The 16,940-nt window shown below is 35.3% G+C and overlaps 1 protein-coding gene across 1 annotated transcript in view; it reads right to left on the minus strand.

Annotated features, from left to right (window-relative positions):
- Positions 1-16,940, minus strand: part of LRP1B (LDL receptor related protein 1B) — a 1,812,620-nt gene that overhangs the window by 1,459,363 nt on the left and 336,317 nt on the right. Inside the window, exon 2 of the mRNA XM_072757648.1 lies at positions 15,855-15,977. Within this exon, the coding sequence (XP_072613749.1) occupies positions 15,855-15,977 (123 nt within the window). The remainder of the gene's footprint in view (positions 1-15,854; positions 15,978-16,940) is intronic.

Below are 16,940 nucleotides of genomic sequence, written 5' to 3' on the forward strand. Positions count from 1 at the left end.
TAAAAATTATTTTGAAAAAAAGCTCATTGATCTACAGAGTTTTCTGCAGTGTTGAATGTAAATTAAAAACAGTTTGAAAAAATACTTGGCAGGGATAATGGAACCCTGGTTGCTTTTGCACAGATATTCATTCCTTATATTACAAGGTTTTAGTGGAAGTTAAGCAAAAAGAATTTATATTTATATTTATTTTATATTTAATTAATTTATTTGTACTTACATTATTTTACCTTTCATATTTATTTTCCCCTGCTGACCATACTCTTCCATTTCCTATGCTACCTTAGAGAAAAGGACTCAAATATATATCAAATAAACAGATCACTTGCCTTTTACAGAAAAATATCACACTGTGTGTGTGCACACATGACGGTGCAGGGACACCTGTGCACAAACACACCAGATTTTGAAGTGTAGACGCAATTGTCAAAGTTAGTGTGAGGATAAACCTCTCAATTCAGCAATTTGGAGTTATTATTTCAGATCGTTCTTTTTATTTTGTTGTTGTTTTGGTAAACGATGAGATGTAATTAATACAGAAGGGGTTTAAAGCTATACTAGTAAGAGGCACACATGCAAATTGTAAAGGACAGAAAGAGAAGATGCACCTCAAGGGGATCTAAGTCCCAGTCAGTCATGAGATTTATTAACTATGTATCCTTAGGCCAGCTGCTTTACCTCACTAAACTAGAGATTTTGGGTTTTCTGTTGTTGTTTTTGTTTTCATCTGGAAATTACATTAGTTCAAAATTTTTCAGTTCCTACTCAGTACCTAAATGTTACTATTAAGAATCAAAGAATAGAAGTCGAGAGCAAAAATATCTCTTGATGCAAAACTTAATAAGAACCTGGCAGTCTGAATCCTCATCACATATGTTTTGTGGCTCATGGTGGGTCATTCATGACAATTTATCCTTGAGTTAAATCTTAAACAGAACCCAATCTCCTACATTTAAGGGTATATCCTAGATAGCCGATAAGATCACTGTGATTCCTTAAGCTTTGAATTAACCTATATCTGATTTGTTAAATCAGTTTCATTTCAAAGGAATAACAAATTCTCCCATTCTGTCAAATATTAGTCAAGCCCAGAAAGTTTAAAACGAAACAAACTTACCCACGTTTATATTCCTATCAATGGAAGAAATACTTAAAGACTATCGGAAAAATAGTTGAGTGGTAATGTAATCCCAATTATTTGATTCCAATCAGAATGCAGCAATTCCACATTCCTATCTGTGAAAATCTACTCACCTCAGGGTCAAACGTTTCCAAATACATGCCTCTCACTAGTATAAAGTATCATTATTATCTTGTTAAATATGGAAACTACCGTCTGCTTTAGCATTGTCAGTAGGTATCTGGCCTGCTTTGCCTTAATTTGGATGCTGTTGTAGTCAGGTTTTTTCATTACTAGGATTGGTGTGGAGATTTCTTTTTTTCTTTTTCTTTTTTTAAGTTTTCTTTCTTTCTTTGTTTCTTCAGTTTCAACCCGAACATACAGATATTATTTTATTTTGATTTATTTATTTATTTATTTATTTATTTATTTATTTTGGATGACATATGAAAAGAGTCCAGTGGGAATGGAGAGCCATCACTACTCCATTTGGCCCAAATTCTGACAGTTATTAAACGTAATAAAGATGGCTATATGTTAATTTCCTTGTTTTGGAATCATTTTCTCTTACATTTGCAATTGTAAAACAGAATCATACACTTCCTGTCACTAACCAAAAAGTAGTGCCTTACATGATGACCAACCTCCATAGGAATTTTTTAAAAAATTTTAAATGAGAATACATTCTTTAGAGCTGCTTTCCCTTTTGAAATGCTATAGTCAATCATTCCATTGGTGAACCAATTAGATGAACATGTAAAAACTTGTTTTGTTGACAGTACTAAAAGAAAGATGGGAGGAAAAAAAATCTAAGTGGTAGAATGTGTCCCTGCCTCAAGGAGCTTTTTCCTTATTTATGTGAAGAAAGCAGGTTAATAAAGCAATTGTATAAATCTCCTAATGTATTATATATATATAATTCTGTGATTTGTGAATTCTATAAAGACAGTACCTATTCAATAAACTGCCAACTAAAATTTGACTTTGTAAATAATCCTATGTATAGTTATATTATATATTATATATACCATATATTCACAGAGTTCTTATAAATGGGTGAGACTATTCTCAAGAGCCTTGTGTCATATCTTAAACTCCCTTACTACAGATTAATTGTCTATTCATCTTTCAAACCTCAGACAAAATATGTACTTGCTGTTCACTGTGTGCAGAACAATGTATGGATATATAAAAACGGAAAAGAAAAAAAGAGCCCTGTCCTTAAGGATCCTAACAACATAATGAGGGATTTACTCTATTTGTCACTTAAACAACATTACAGTAATTCTATGTTACATTTATAGTTAGCTACACATAGAACAAAGTGAAAAACCAAAATTAGATTCTTTTTAAGTGGCAAGTGATACAAGAGATACAAAGTTCAAGCTTGATAACCTCACTCTTCAGTTGATTTATAGTTTCAGGTTCAAATAACATAAGGATATGTCATGATTTTAAGGTTTTAATTTTAGTCTTTTTCTAACGCTTTCTTCCTAATGGAATAGTTAAGACTATAAAAGACTCCTCCATCTTTAATTTCTTAGCTGTATAGTTCAAAGGTGTACCTTATGTTCTGAAAAACACTTTGTTGTAATTCAGTTTTGGTAACTCAGCATCAAGCTATCATCTATCTGATTTACTTCTTGATTTAGCACAATGTGACAGATGTATCATAAGCTATAAGACATTCTCAGCAAAATATTTACTTTGTGTCTAGTCCTAATCAAGTAAACAGAAAAATTCAGGGTGTATGACATTCGATGGAAAAAAAATCAATGCTATGATGGACAAAAAAAGTTTAGAAATATTCTAGATGAAAGATTGAAGAGCCATAATAACCATATGCAATGCATTATGGTGGTTTGAATCCTGGACTGATAAAAGAAAATAACTACAAAAGGTATTTTGGGTACCACTGGACAAATTTAATTATGGACTGGATATAATATCAATGTTAAATTTCATGGGTGTGATGATAGTATTGTGCTTGTGTAAGATATGCTTTGTTCTTAGAATCACTAAGGGTGAAGTGCCTGGGTGGCACAGGCAGTTAAGCATATGAACCTTTGCTCAGATCATGATCTCCAGTTTGTGATATCAGGGTCATGGAATCAATCTCTGCATCAAGCCCTGCATCAAGCTCCACCCTCAGTGCATAGTCTGCTTAACAATTTCTCTCATTCTCCTGCCCCTCTCCCTCCTCTCTAAAATAAATAAATCCTTAAAAAAAAAAAACAAAAGAATAAGTTAGGGATAAAACATCATGTTGTCTGCAAAAAACATATACATGAACACACATATGTATGTATGTAAATACTACAATATAATTAAATAATTCAGGAAGAGAGGAAGAAGAAGCAAATGTCATAGAATACTAATGGCTGATAAATTCAGGGTATACAGGTGTTTACCTGTATAGGTAAACAGGTCTGTCAGCTTGAAATTCTTCACAACACAAAAACAGGGGAAGAATTCAACTTTTTAGACAATAATTTACATTTATTAGATGAGCTGGTGAATAATGATGTCTTAAGATCTCAAAAAAAGAAAACCAAAAGAATTCTGTATGTTATGGGCTGAATTGTGTGCCTTCAAAATTTATATGTTGAAGTCCTAACTGCCAGTGTCTCAGAATGTGTCTGTTTGGAGACAGTCTTAAAAGAAGTAATTAAGGTAAAATGAGATCATATGGGTGGGCCCTAATCCAAAAGAAGAGATTAGGACACAGACACACACAAGTGAAGATACCAGAAGAAGACAGCCAACTACAAGCCAAGGAAACAGGCTTCAGAGTCTAACCAACCCTGACAATACCTTGGTCTTTGACTTCTAGCCTCTCGAACTGTGAGAAAATAAATTTCTGTCGGTTGGTTGAACTATTCAGAGTGGTTTGTTTGTTTTACGGCAGTACTAGCAAACTAACAATACTGTGTCAGAATTCTAAGACCAATTCCCAATGACCTTCACCTTTGTATAACCCTTTTCTTCTGAATATGGATGAATATGTGAGTATGATGACTTATCACTCCTGGCTTATATTATATTCTAAGGCAAAAGGAGAAATTATCCAGGTGTTCCTAATCAAATCACACAAGGTCTCAAACAGCAGATTTCTTTCCATCATGTAGTTAAAAGGACGTCAGAGATTTGAAGCATAAAGCATGAGGGAATTTTGACATACTAGTGCTGGCTTTGAAAATGGAGGGGGTCACCTTCCGAGGAATGTAGGTGGCTTTCAGTTGTTAAGAGTGGTGGAGGCTGCCAGCTATTAAAAAAAAAAAAAAAAAGTGGCCCCAATCCTACAAGAAACTAAATTCATCCATCCAACAACTGAAATGTGCCTGGAAGTAAATTATTTCTTAGACCCTCCAGCTAAGTGCCCAGCCTGAGGAACACCTTGATCTCAATCTTGTGAAACTTTAAGCAGAGAATTCATTTGATCCTGCCTAGACTTCTGACCTACAGAACTGTAAAATAAAAAAATGCGTGCTGTTTTAACAGGCACAACTCATGGTAGTTTGTTCCACGGCAATAGAAAACTGATAAGAATCTCCTTATAATCTATATAGTTATGCTCAACATGTGTTTTCAAAAGAGTGGTGTGTGTGTGTGTGTGTGTGTGTGTGTGTGTGGTTTGCATGTATGACGAAAAAAAGTTTAAGGGAATACTAATTACTTTTCTAGATTCAATTTGCTTATATGCACACACATAAAATTCATATACCTGAATATATAAATGTTAGCGACTTTTATACCTCCTTATGATTAACTTTTTATAATGATTAACCTTTTATAACGATTAACACAGTAACATATAGACATTTATAAACAAAAACTTTTTAGTTGGAAAAATAATCAAAATCTTCCCTCCAGTTATTAGTATACCTTTCATGTTTAGTGTATTGATCTTATTCTCAACATCTGATATGGAATCTGTCACATAGTAGTCATTCAATTAAAATTTGTTTGTAAATTGAATAGCCAAACAATTGGAGTGTGTGCAGGAGGTAGAGTGGTATAATGGAAAGCATGCTGACTTTAATGTGAGATGAGCTTGCATGAAAATCCTGCCTCCACTAAGAATCTTAGAGGAATCTATTTAACTTCTCTGAGCTTCATTTTCCTATCTAGAAGGCTGTATAGCAGGGTACAGTGTTCAGTTGTAGCTCTGTCATTTTATTGCTTTAAGGTCTCCAGCAAATAACTTCCCTCATGATTTATTTTTGTTATCTATAAAAAAAAGACCTGAGTTAGTAGCATAGGCAGGGCCACCTTAGCTCATAAAGTGCCTTCATATAAATTAGAAAATGTTGCCCCTTTCAACATAACTTACTTCCATTTGTGAGAAAATATGTACACCCACATTGATTGTGGTATTTATGTCACCTGGTGCCCTGTTCAGTGTAAACAACTGTACCTGACGTCCTGTTCAGGGTTGTTGTTAGAATCAAAAGAGGTAATCATATATGGCTCATGGCACAGAATGTGACTTATACTGATTATCCATTTTGTGTCAGTAATCATCATCATCATATTTATCATCAACATCATCTATATCAACATATACATAGTAGCATTTAACCAGGATAGAGGACTATATTAGCATAGATTAAAACCATGGTACATGGAAGGGTGCGGCATAAATGTTTGAAGGACCATTCCTGGTAAGTACCTTGAACACAGTAGTTCCTCAATAAATAGCTACTGATTAATTGGACAGTTTTAGTTTTCTTAAAGAAAACCGCTCTCTATTATGAGAAATCTAGTTCAGTGACAAAATTTTCTTCACTATTTAAGTGAAAACACATAGCATGCCATTCATTTAAAAAAACTGAATTGTCTAGGGGCACCTGGGTGGCTCAGTTGGTTAAGCGTCCCACTTGGGATTTTGGCTCAGGTCATAGTATCATTGGGCAGAAAATAGAGCCCCACATATGGCTCCTTGCTCGAGGGAAATCTGCTTGGGATTCTCTCTCTCCTTTTCCCTCTGCCCCCTCCCCACTTGCACATGCACATGTGCTCTCGCTCTCTCTCTCTCTCTCTCTCAAGTAAGTAAATAAATCTTTTTTAAAAAACTGAATTGTTTAATATGTCCAAATTTGGAAGTAAAATATAAAAAATTCCCCAAAGGTCTATATGGAGAAAGAAGCATTTATTTTTACTGTCAAATGTTGAAGCAACTCATCATTTATAAATATTTGAAAAAATCTGTAGTAATCATATGTTGTCTTTTTTCAAATTCTTTTTCATATGCCTAAGAGTAGCATTATAGAATTCAATTAGGTGTTCTTACATTGTTATAACCACTACTGTAGGAATTGGATTTCACTTCATACCTCTTTAAACAAGCTTAGAATGTCTGTAAATTTAGTACTCTAATATATATCTTTAAAGAAGACAAGGCATTTTTAAATTGCTACATTGGTATAAAAATAGATAGAATTTTACTAGATGTTTAATAGGCTGCAGTAACAGTCTGCTAGAGCTTCCTTAATAAAACACCATAGATTAGGTGGCTTAAACAGCAGAAATTCATTTACCCACTGTTCTGGAGGCCAGAAGCCTAAGATCAAGATGTCAGGATTGTTTCCTGGGAAGCTTTCTTTGGGTTGCAGATGGCCACTGTCCTTCTGCTTCTCCGCATGGTCTTCCATCTGTTCATGTTCACCCCTCCTATTCCTTAGTGTATCCAAATATCCTTTTCTTATAAGACCACCACTAAGCTCAGACCCACACTAATGGCTCATTTTAAGTTGATTACCTCTTTTAAGGTCCTATTTCCAAGTGCATACCAAGTTCTCAGGTACTGGGCTTTAACATATGAGTTCAACATAAAAGTGTGGGGCTTCAACATATGAGTTTTGAGGGTACACAATTCAACCCACAAGAGACACTATAGTAGGAAGCTAGGAAATAGAATTTCTGGATTCTTTTTCTAGCTTTGTTACCCATTAGATTCTTGGCTAGGCAATATGTCTGTGCCTTGACTCAGATTTCTTTCTTTTTTTTTTTCTTTATGGCCACTAAACCTACATTATCTTTCTAAAACAAAACAAAACAAAACAAAAGGGGCAGCCCAGGTGGCTCAGCAGTTTAGCGCCACCTTCAGCCCAGGGCCTGATCCTGGAGACCCTGGATCGAGTCCCATGTCAGGTTCCCTGCATGGAGCCTGCTTCTCCCTCTGCCTGTGTCTCTGTCTGTCTGTCTTTCTCTCTGTGTGTCTCTCATGAATAAATAAATAAAATCTTAAAAAAAATAGTTGTAGCCAAAAGATGTTAAGTGATTCTAATGTACATATCCTTTAAAAATCACCAACACACTATACAACTTATTTCTACACTTCCTATTTATTAAAGATGAGATAATTTGTCTTATGACTGTATGCTGAATCCTAAGACAAGTAATTTATATTAGGTATTACTTTTCTCCTGGCAACTCAACCAGGGTTATTGGGAAGTATTTGTTTTCTTTATTGCTGTTGAGTTCCAAGAAAGATTTGTGCCATTTGAAGGATCCTCCCCTTTTGTATCTGATCCTTCAAGGTTAACCAGTGAATAATTCGGCAAACTCTTCCCTTCCAAAGCATCTTTTTTTTCCCAGTAAACAAACAACAAACCCTGCCTGCAACCTGAGTGCATGTTGCTGGCCACATTAACTAAATCGGTATACTCTCACCTAAGCCTTATTTAGTCTACCCATCTTCCATGAACTTTACTCCTTTGTGAGCAATGTCTACTATCCTGAAAATCAGGAAAGCTATTGTTACAAAGATTTTATTTAAAAAAAATCAACGCAAAGTTAGTCATCCTGCCTGAATCTGAATAGGGCCAATATAGCAATTAGTAGAATGATGATACTCTCTGTCCTGCTGAAAATCCCCTAGGCCTATTACAGTTGGGTTTCATATCTTGCTTCCAGGGAAGGATGATGGAAGATGTGGGAGAAGGGACAGAAAAAGAAAGGCATCGCCATTAAAATAATTTCTTAGAACACAACATCCTTGAGTGCTTCATTTAACAAAATATGTCATTTTAGAAGCACTTCTGAGTGAAAGTCAAATGTAAATTTTATATACTGACTATAAAGAATAAAACGTCCTCTGGGAAGAAATTTGCTCACCCATGAAAGTTAGAAAGCCTTCATCTCCAACCCCAAATGCTAGATTAGTTGCAGATAAATGATGGATTGAATAGTTTCTAAGAAGACTCCTTGTTCAGCCTTCAGCTCTGTCCCTATAGAGCCTTGCAAGAGCATTTGTTTACAGTACATCATCCCTTAAGCCAAAGAGATTTTATCAGAGTTGTCTGTGGAATTCATCTATTTTGCTTTACCCCCTTTATTTTACAACATTTCAAAGTTTGCATTCCCTATAGTTTCCAATCCAGGCTGAGGGACATGAGTCCCTTTTATCCTGTGACCTGTGATCTTAGATCAGAAAACCAACAAGCAGTGACTCCTTGAGTCAAAAAGTGCGGCTTTTTTAAAAAATGCTGCTCTTGCTCTGCCTGTGTGAACTGTAAGTACTCGGTTTTATCACCTATGCCTCCAATCAAGCTTTCTTAAAATTGCAGAGGCAGACTTTCAGAGACCCATTAGTACATTGTGGGGCAGAATGAAGAGAAATGTCACCCTCCACCCATCCCCACTGTGCTAGGAAAAGGAACCAACATTAGACAGATTCTTTCAATTCATAATTACACTTTTCCCCACCTTTCTGTCACCCTTCCATATCAATGCTTAAGTAGGAGTCTTTTTATTATTAAAGAAAGGTCAATGTTTTTGGCCTCTCCATTGCTAAAGAGAGGAGTCTCTGAATAAAATGAAGAGCAAAACAAAAAGAATTGAAAGAGACATAAACTGTCCTCATGGGCCTCATATGCTTTCCCTTTAATCTGTAAGATCATTTGAACTTCTCTACCTAAAGAAAAGCTTAGCTGTGTGGCTCTCATATATTAGCTCATTGCAAAGTGACCTCTAAATCACTATTACTTAGAAACAAGCGCCATACTTCCATTCATTTCATTGTCCTGTAGTCTAGTTTCAGTGCTCTATTCTACTATATATTTTTAAAGGGCAGGATCTGTTTGCTAATAACCTCCCACTTGAATTTCATTTTCTTTCTCTGACCTCTGTCAAATAAAGAAAATTTAGAAAAAAAAATTTTAAAAGGATTTCTACCTTATATCCTAGGGGAAAGATCACTGTATAAATATAAGAAGTTCATTAATATCTTCCTATCTAAATAAAGTTTGAAATCCCACACACTAGAAACACAATAGAAGAAGAGGTCAACTCATGCAGGGGAACATCCACCCTAATAACTCAGTTATTTTCATTTTTCATTAATGCTTCTATTCCTATTACCCAGGGACTTGTTGTTTTTACTGCATTATTCAATTAGAAGTGATCACTCCCCATGTCAGTGTGATATAACCCTTTTGGGATAGCGTTTTGTGTTTTTCAGATGACATCATATTTTTAAATTAGGTGGCCTAAGAGGTCCTCTGAGGAGTTCCATCCTTCTTTACCTCAGCATTTCACAAAAAAAAGGAAAGCAAGTTCAAAGAAATGTAAACTGTCTTCACCAATAACAGCCAATGTATAGGAGGACAGAGGACACTAAACTCAGTTTTTTCATTTCTTCAAATGAGATCACTTCCAGTTTCAGGACTGCGGTGTTGGTTAAATATGATTATTCACTAATGTTTTGAAGCCATGTATTTTAACTTTAGTCAATTGGTTAACATGATGTTTTTGGAAGAGTTCCTAGAAAAAAGCCACCTGTCCCAAAATAATCTTGATACCATATTTGTCCTAATGTTTGAATATAACATACCTAATTATTAAAAACTGTTAACAACTTAAATCAAATGACTGTATATGGTAGATTAATCCTATTCCTAGCGACATCCTTAGAGAATAAGGCCAATTTTCAGTAAGAATGAGAGAGAGGGCTGTTAGGACGTTCTGTCAAAAAAAAAAAAAAAAAAAAAAGATTCTCAGGTTAAGGTGTGTGGTGGAGAAAGTCTTTACTATGCAACAGACAGGTTTTTTTTTTTTCCTTTTTTTTTCCTTTTCTTTTATAGAGAGAGAGGAAGGGCAAAAACAGGGGAGGGGCAGACGGAGAGGGAAAGAGAATCTTAGGCAAGTCTAATGCCCAACAAGGGCTCAATCTCATGACTGAAATCATAACCTCAGCTGAAATCAAGGGTCTTACGCTTAACCAACTGAGCCATCCAGAGTCCCCACAACAGATACTATCTTATAAGCATTTTACTGTGAGGTGGGTACTATCATGTCTTTTGTACAGATGAGGAAATGGATGCTTGGAAAGGTTAAGTCAATTGCCTAAGGGTGAAAATATTCATAGAGGAACTGGGTTTGGAGCCAAGCAGGTGCGAATCAGAAGCTCTGATGGCACACTGTGCCTGCCTCCTCCCATGCAGTAGGTGGAAGGAAGGAAGGGGAGTGAAAGGACATTGTGGCACATGCTGCTTAGTATCTCTGCCTACCCAATAGCTATTCTCCCCCTTGTTCTTTAATAGCAGATCCACTAATTCTATTTTGGAAAGCAATGGGCCCTGGCAAAAATACTCATCACATCACACCTCATATGTTTAGTTCTGGCCAAGGATATTTAAGCAGAAATCCACTGAGCTTGATATTTTGTTAAACAGAGAGACTGGTACTTGCTTTTTCCATTTTCTCCTTCCCTTCTTTCTGCCTGAAATGAACTTATCTACTTGTAGGGGTGAAGTCATCATGCTCTGACTATAAGACTGACAGCTCCATGCTAAGAATGGGCAAAGAAGCATTTTTTTTTTTTAAATGAGAACAACAAATCCCTACCTGGTAAGTCATTGTTTCTGCTGTGTCCAATGCAATCCTAACCAATAAGGTGATATGCAAAAATAGAAGAAAGGCCCACATTTTTATAGATGCCACCATATTGCCTGAGTTTGGCCCCATATGGTAGTGGATACACACACAGCTCTGTGCCACATATTTCTACTGTAAGGGGCTATACTGCTCCCTGTGGCAGCAGTACCTGGGCACAGACCCAACTCCATACTGGACAGTTCAGTGCCGACACCACAACACGGGTTGGCAAACTACAGCCCACTGGCCAAATCCCACCTGCGGCCTGTTTTGTATAGACAGTAAGCATGAGAAAGTTTTTTTTGTTTGTTTGTTTGTTTGTTTTGGTTTCCCATTTTAAAGGGTTTTACAAATAAACACAAAATAAGAATACACAATGGAAATCATATGGGATCCAAAACCTGAAATATTTACTATCTGGTGCTTGATGGAAAATGTTAGCTGACCTCTCAGAAGGACAGCAGAGAGGAGAGTCAATGTACCAATTATCACAACGATCCAGATTGCAAATCATACCCTCCTTTCAGGCCATTTTTACTCCCCTTTGTTGGCCAGTGAGTCATTATATCCAAAGTATGATATGTAATCAAATGGCACCCTAAATGATTTTCTAAAAGGGTGCAGTGTAGGGCATTAGGGAAGGAAAAGAAACAGCAGAACTAATACCTTCCTGACTTAAAAAGAAAAAAATCCAGTTTTAAGTATATTAACATCAGATTGGCAGAAAACATCATACATCAGCTGAAGCAGATTGTTAGAAAGGAAGTATCATTAGGCACTGAACAGAAAATCCTAGAAGGAATTAAATTTTGAATACTTCAGAATAAAAGTGCCTTTCAAGAAGACTTCTCTGCCACAGGTGGTGTGAAGCTTTCATTCCACAAATAAACATTATCGCCATTCACTTTAATTCTTGTCACACACAACGATGCTAGGCTAACAACTAGATTGAAAGCTCTGAGTAGGAAGATGGTGATTTTCCTGATTTTCTATTCTCATTGCCTTGTAGAACCTAAAGATGATTAGCCATTTAAATGCTTGAAAAATTACTTTAAATAATATGGAGAAATAAGGGGTTTTATTTTTAATAGAAGGCTAAAGAATCATTTCTCATATCCAATGTAAGAATATAAATTAATAAATTTCTCCAATTGCATATTTGAAAAAATTCATCCCAACCTGCAATCAGCTTAGTGGTAAACCAACCTCCCACAAAAGTTTGGGGGTTTTGGGTTTTGTTTCATTTTGTTTATGGCCTTTTTTTTTACTAGAGTCTGGGCCTAAGCAGAAGAGGAATATATGTGCATATCAACCTATCAAATTCCCAAATACATAAATTTCATTTAAGTTCAAAATTTTTTGTTTTTCTGCATGCATGTTTATCTTCTAAAGCATTTCAATCATTGACATTTCACAAGTAAAGCTTTTTTCCCTCAAAAATACTCATTTTTTCCCTCCTATTAGAATGTTGTCATTGCAGAGCTTTCCCACATCATAATAAATTTGATGATATATTGCTCTTCTTATTTTAAAGGTTAAGAGGATTTAGGAAAAATAAATGTATTGCATCAGCTGTTTTCATCTAATATTTTGTAGATACAACACACTTTGTCTTCAAATCAAAGATGATAACACACTCTCGTCCACACACTGAGCACAAAATTATCCTTCCTAAGAATCAGTCTCCAAGGTTTTCGATTTCTAGTATTTATCTTCACATTGAATGTATACATCTATATAATTATAAAATTATGCAATTATTTTATGTAGATCAGTGATGACTGCATATGAATATCATAAAACAACACATTACAAAGTACTATGATTAGAGGAAATGGTAATTGTGAACATCTGGATTGAGAAATTTAAATTTGAAAAACTGATATTTTTCATAAAGCTTTTTTCTATGCTTGTCCATATTTCAATGGGTACCAACTGAAACCATTTATTTGGGACGGGCTAATTTAAATAGATCCAAATACGTAGCACAGATCAAGCACTCAGGTAGAGAAATAGTCATCTCTCAGTTTTGTTATGTAACGACACTGATATAAGAATAGTTTTAACATTTCCTTTAAGGATATTCAGCAATTTTGTTGTTAAAAGATAGAGTAAGAACTGCCAAAATGAAGAAATATTTTTAAATAGAATTCATCAAATTTTATTGGAGAGGAAAATAACTACTTAAAAACTGCCAAAAAAATATCTTGAGCAGGTATGAATTTTCATTTTAAAATATTTTAAGAAAGCAGAAAAATCTATCTGTATCTTTAATGGACCCATATGCAATTTCTAATTTAAAGCCTCACACTGCTAAAGCCCCTAATCTCTGTGAATGAAGGATCTACCTTTTCTCAAACCCAAGGTACTATCTACTTTCCAGGCAGGGTGGACATTCAAATACTTAACAACGCTGTGGTGAATACTCCAACTATTCCCTGGAAATGCCCAGTCAGGGTGGATGCTGGCTGGCAAACACAGGTCTAGTCCATTGGTGTGGTCCTGATGGGTATCCACCCTTTTTGAAAGGTGTGAATGGGCATGAGTGGGGGAGGGAGATACTTGTCATCCATCCACTTTAGCATTCACTGCAAGGTCTCTTTCCTCTCTGGGCTTGAGTTGTGATCACACAGGTCCTTGCTACTCCTCTTTATTACAAGCCTCTCCAGGCTGAGTCTCCTATTGAACTCCCTCTTCGGCACAAAAGTAACATCATTATTTTCTACTCTTCATCAGAATAAAGGAAAGTCCTGGCTCTCTAGCCATGTCTTCTCAATTGTTTTTGCTTGGTTCCAAGTATATAGTTCCATAGAATTTTTCCCTTTAACATGGCCTTCCTGCCCATGCACTCCACAAAGGTATCTCATGTCTCTGTCATTTTTCCCATTAGCAATTTTGTGGAAGGATCAGAGCAGAAACACAAGATTCTAGTCCCAAAACTCAAAAATGTAACTTTTTATTCTGATTGTGCCATGGCAACCCTCCCTTGCAACTAACAAGGAGAAAACTCCTAGATGGTACTTAAATAGGGGAGAGTCCCGCTACTTCTATATTTCATGCCCAGTGTATTTATTATTGTTGTCTTTTCTCATTACTATGCCATCTGTACACATGGCCATACTACTGAGATGTTTCTCCATCTTTTTCATGTTTAAACAACTTTATTATTATATAATTCACATCCATACACTTCACCCATTTTATTATGTATGAGCCAATGTTTTTAAATGTATTAACAATGTCGTGCAAACATCATTGCAATCTAATTTTATTTTTTTTTATTTATTTTTTTTTTGCAATCTAATTTTAGAACATTTTCACCTTCAAAAGAGATGCCATACTCATTAGCAGTCAACCCTCATTTCCTCCAACCCCACCTGGCCCTAAGAACCACTCTACTTCTGTAGATTTGCCTATTTGAAATCTTTCATATGAGTTAATTCATAAAATACATGGACTTTTGTGACTTGCTTCTTTTCCTTAGCAAAATGTCTTCAAGGTTTATCCATGTAGCTTGTACAAGTATGTCATTGTTTTTTATTACCAATGATATTCTTTTGTATGGATTTACTACATTTTATTTATCCATTGGGAGTTTTTTCCCCATTAACCTATTTTTTTTTCTTTTATCACGCTGAGAAACGTTTCTATGCTATAGGGAGTCTAGCATAGACTAGCATAGCAAAGGTTTTCTGAATCAAACTGGTGAAAATTACAAATGTGGTAAGCAACTACAACCTATTTCTATGGAAGAAGTGATCTGTTCAAAGCAAGGAGCAATTAATGCAAATATTCAAAAACCCATATGCTGTGAAACTTAAAAAAATGCTAGCAAACATAAAGAAAATGAATAATTATTGCTGCTGCTTTCTAATGGCACGATTTTCATCAAAACTTATATTGGCCCTGCCTGCAAGACTTGTAAACAAGTAAATAGAAATGGAAAGTAGAATCAGCAATTGTTGTTTCTCACAATATCAAGCATGAGGGATGATGGATTTTTTTTCCCCCACTTCGACCCAACAGCACTATGTGATTGCTTTGAGAATACTGATAAACTGGCACACTTGGTTGCTGGGGGTGCACAGACTAAACCAGAAGTGCTAGAAATACCAATACCAAAATTTAGGAGATTGTTCATACTCCATATGACAGTGGAAATAAAAAAAAGTGTAACAGATTTAGCTGTGGCCCTATTATTTATAGTTTTGCTTTAGTGGCATTTTTCATGTATGCAAAACCCTTAACAGACTCCAAGTTAGATGCAGTGGTACTCTTACAGTTGGGATCCACATATGCCAAGGGCTTCTGAATGTAATATTATAAAGTCAAAGAACCTCCCTGTATGGATGAATAAATGTAATTTCTGTCTTGCTGTTTCAAAAGAAAACATGTTCAGTAATTTGTATGGTGCCTGAAGACATTAACAGAAATAATATTGCAGCTCAACTTGATTACTTTACTATTCCTTCTATATGCTCTTCTGTCTCAAAATGGGTGAAATAAATTATTGGAGAGGGTCTCATTCCTTTTTAGTGTTATGTTGTAAAGGATTTTTTTTCCTCCTCAAGTTATTTTTTTTCTTGCAGTAACACAATCACATTGAAATAATTAACCTTGCATTTTCTTCTGTTCAAAAATTAATCCACACCTACAAAACTGCATTTTATGTTCTCATCCACATAGTCATTTTAAAGGAAACACAAGCAAAAGGTTTCAAGTTTCTTAGGATATTTGGGGAAAAAAAGAAAGAAAATAAAAGAAGCAACTAGAACAGCAGTCATCTGTGAAAACAACTGACATTTAGTTTCACATGTAAGGTAAATCTGAATGGCATGAGAACCTTTCTACTCACAGATATCTAAAGACTCGTCTGAATCATCAGGGCAGTCAGGGTCCCCATCACACAGCCAGCTCTGGGAGACACAAGTCACATGATCGTGGCAAAGAAATTCACCAGGATCACACAACTGCTGATCTGAAAATGAAAATGTTTCGAAATAAAATATGAATGATCTGAACATGAACACAAGAGCAGTACAAAGATGAAATGTGGGAAAGCAATACATAAAAGGTACATGAGTGTGATCCACATTTTTTGTTCAGTAGCAAAACTAAACCAATTATTTATCTTAATTTTAACCACCCAGCTCAAGCACATAATTTTGATAGAATTGACTATGTTGTGGTCTCACACAATCTGTTCAGAAAATAGTTAAGAATTCTGTTTGTGTTTATGACTAGAAGTTTGGTCATATTGGATAAGGCATATGGCTATCACAGCCAGTGGGTTTTATAGAAGATGTTGATCCAAAGCAGACGTTCTTGAGTATAGAAATTTTAGTTTCCTCCTCTGCTCCAAGAGAAAGAAAATTTAGAAATAAAAATTAAATATTGTGCTTAAACTCCATCTCTGAGAATGCAGTTCCTAACTACCCATCCTGATACTGGGGCTTCATGTGTCTCTACATCAATTAGATACCCATTAACATATCATCCTTTCTTTTCTTTTCTTTCTTTCTTTCTTTCTTTCTTTCTTTCTTTCTTTCTTTCTTTCTTTCTTCTTCTTTCTTTCTTTTTTTTTCTTTTTTTTTTTATAACTTCCCAGATTACAGCTTCTACTGGACAGCAAAAGTGATAGCAAACTTCCATAAAGCTTTGCTCTAACTTGGCTTTCTGTAATTGGTTGTATCTGAAAATCACATTATTGTCCTCCCATGGCTTCAGAATATTTAGGATCTGTAGTCTTTCCTCAAGTTCTAGTAAACTCATCATATATCTTGTTTGTTTTGTTTTTGCAATATAATTACTTATATACTGTGAATCCATTCAATAATATATTTACTTTTTTAATATTTTAAATGTCTGAAATAGGTATGATTTTTTTTACAATTGATGATCTCTTAATGTGAAGAAGTGTTAGGAACATCTTAGCCAGTTG

Source organism: Vulpes vulpes, chromosome 5 (genome assembly GCF_048418805.1).
Source record: "Vulpes vulpes isolate BD-2025 chromosome 5, VulVul3, whole genome shotgun sequence".
Classification (NCBI taxonomy): Eukaryota; Metazoa; Chordata; class Mammalia; order Carnivora; family Canidae; genus Vulpes; species Vulpes vulpes.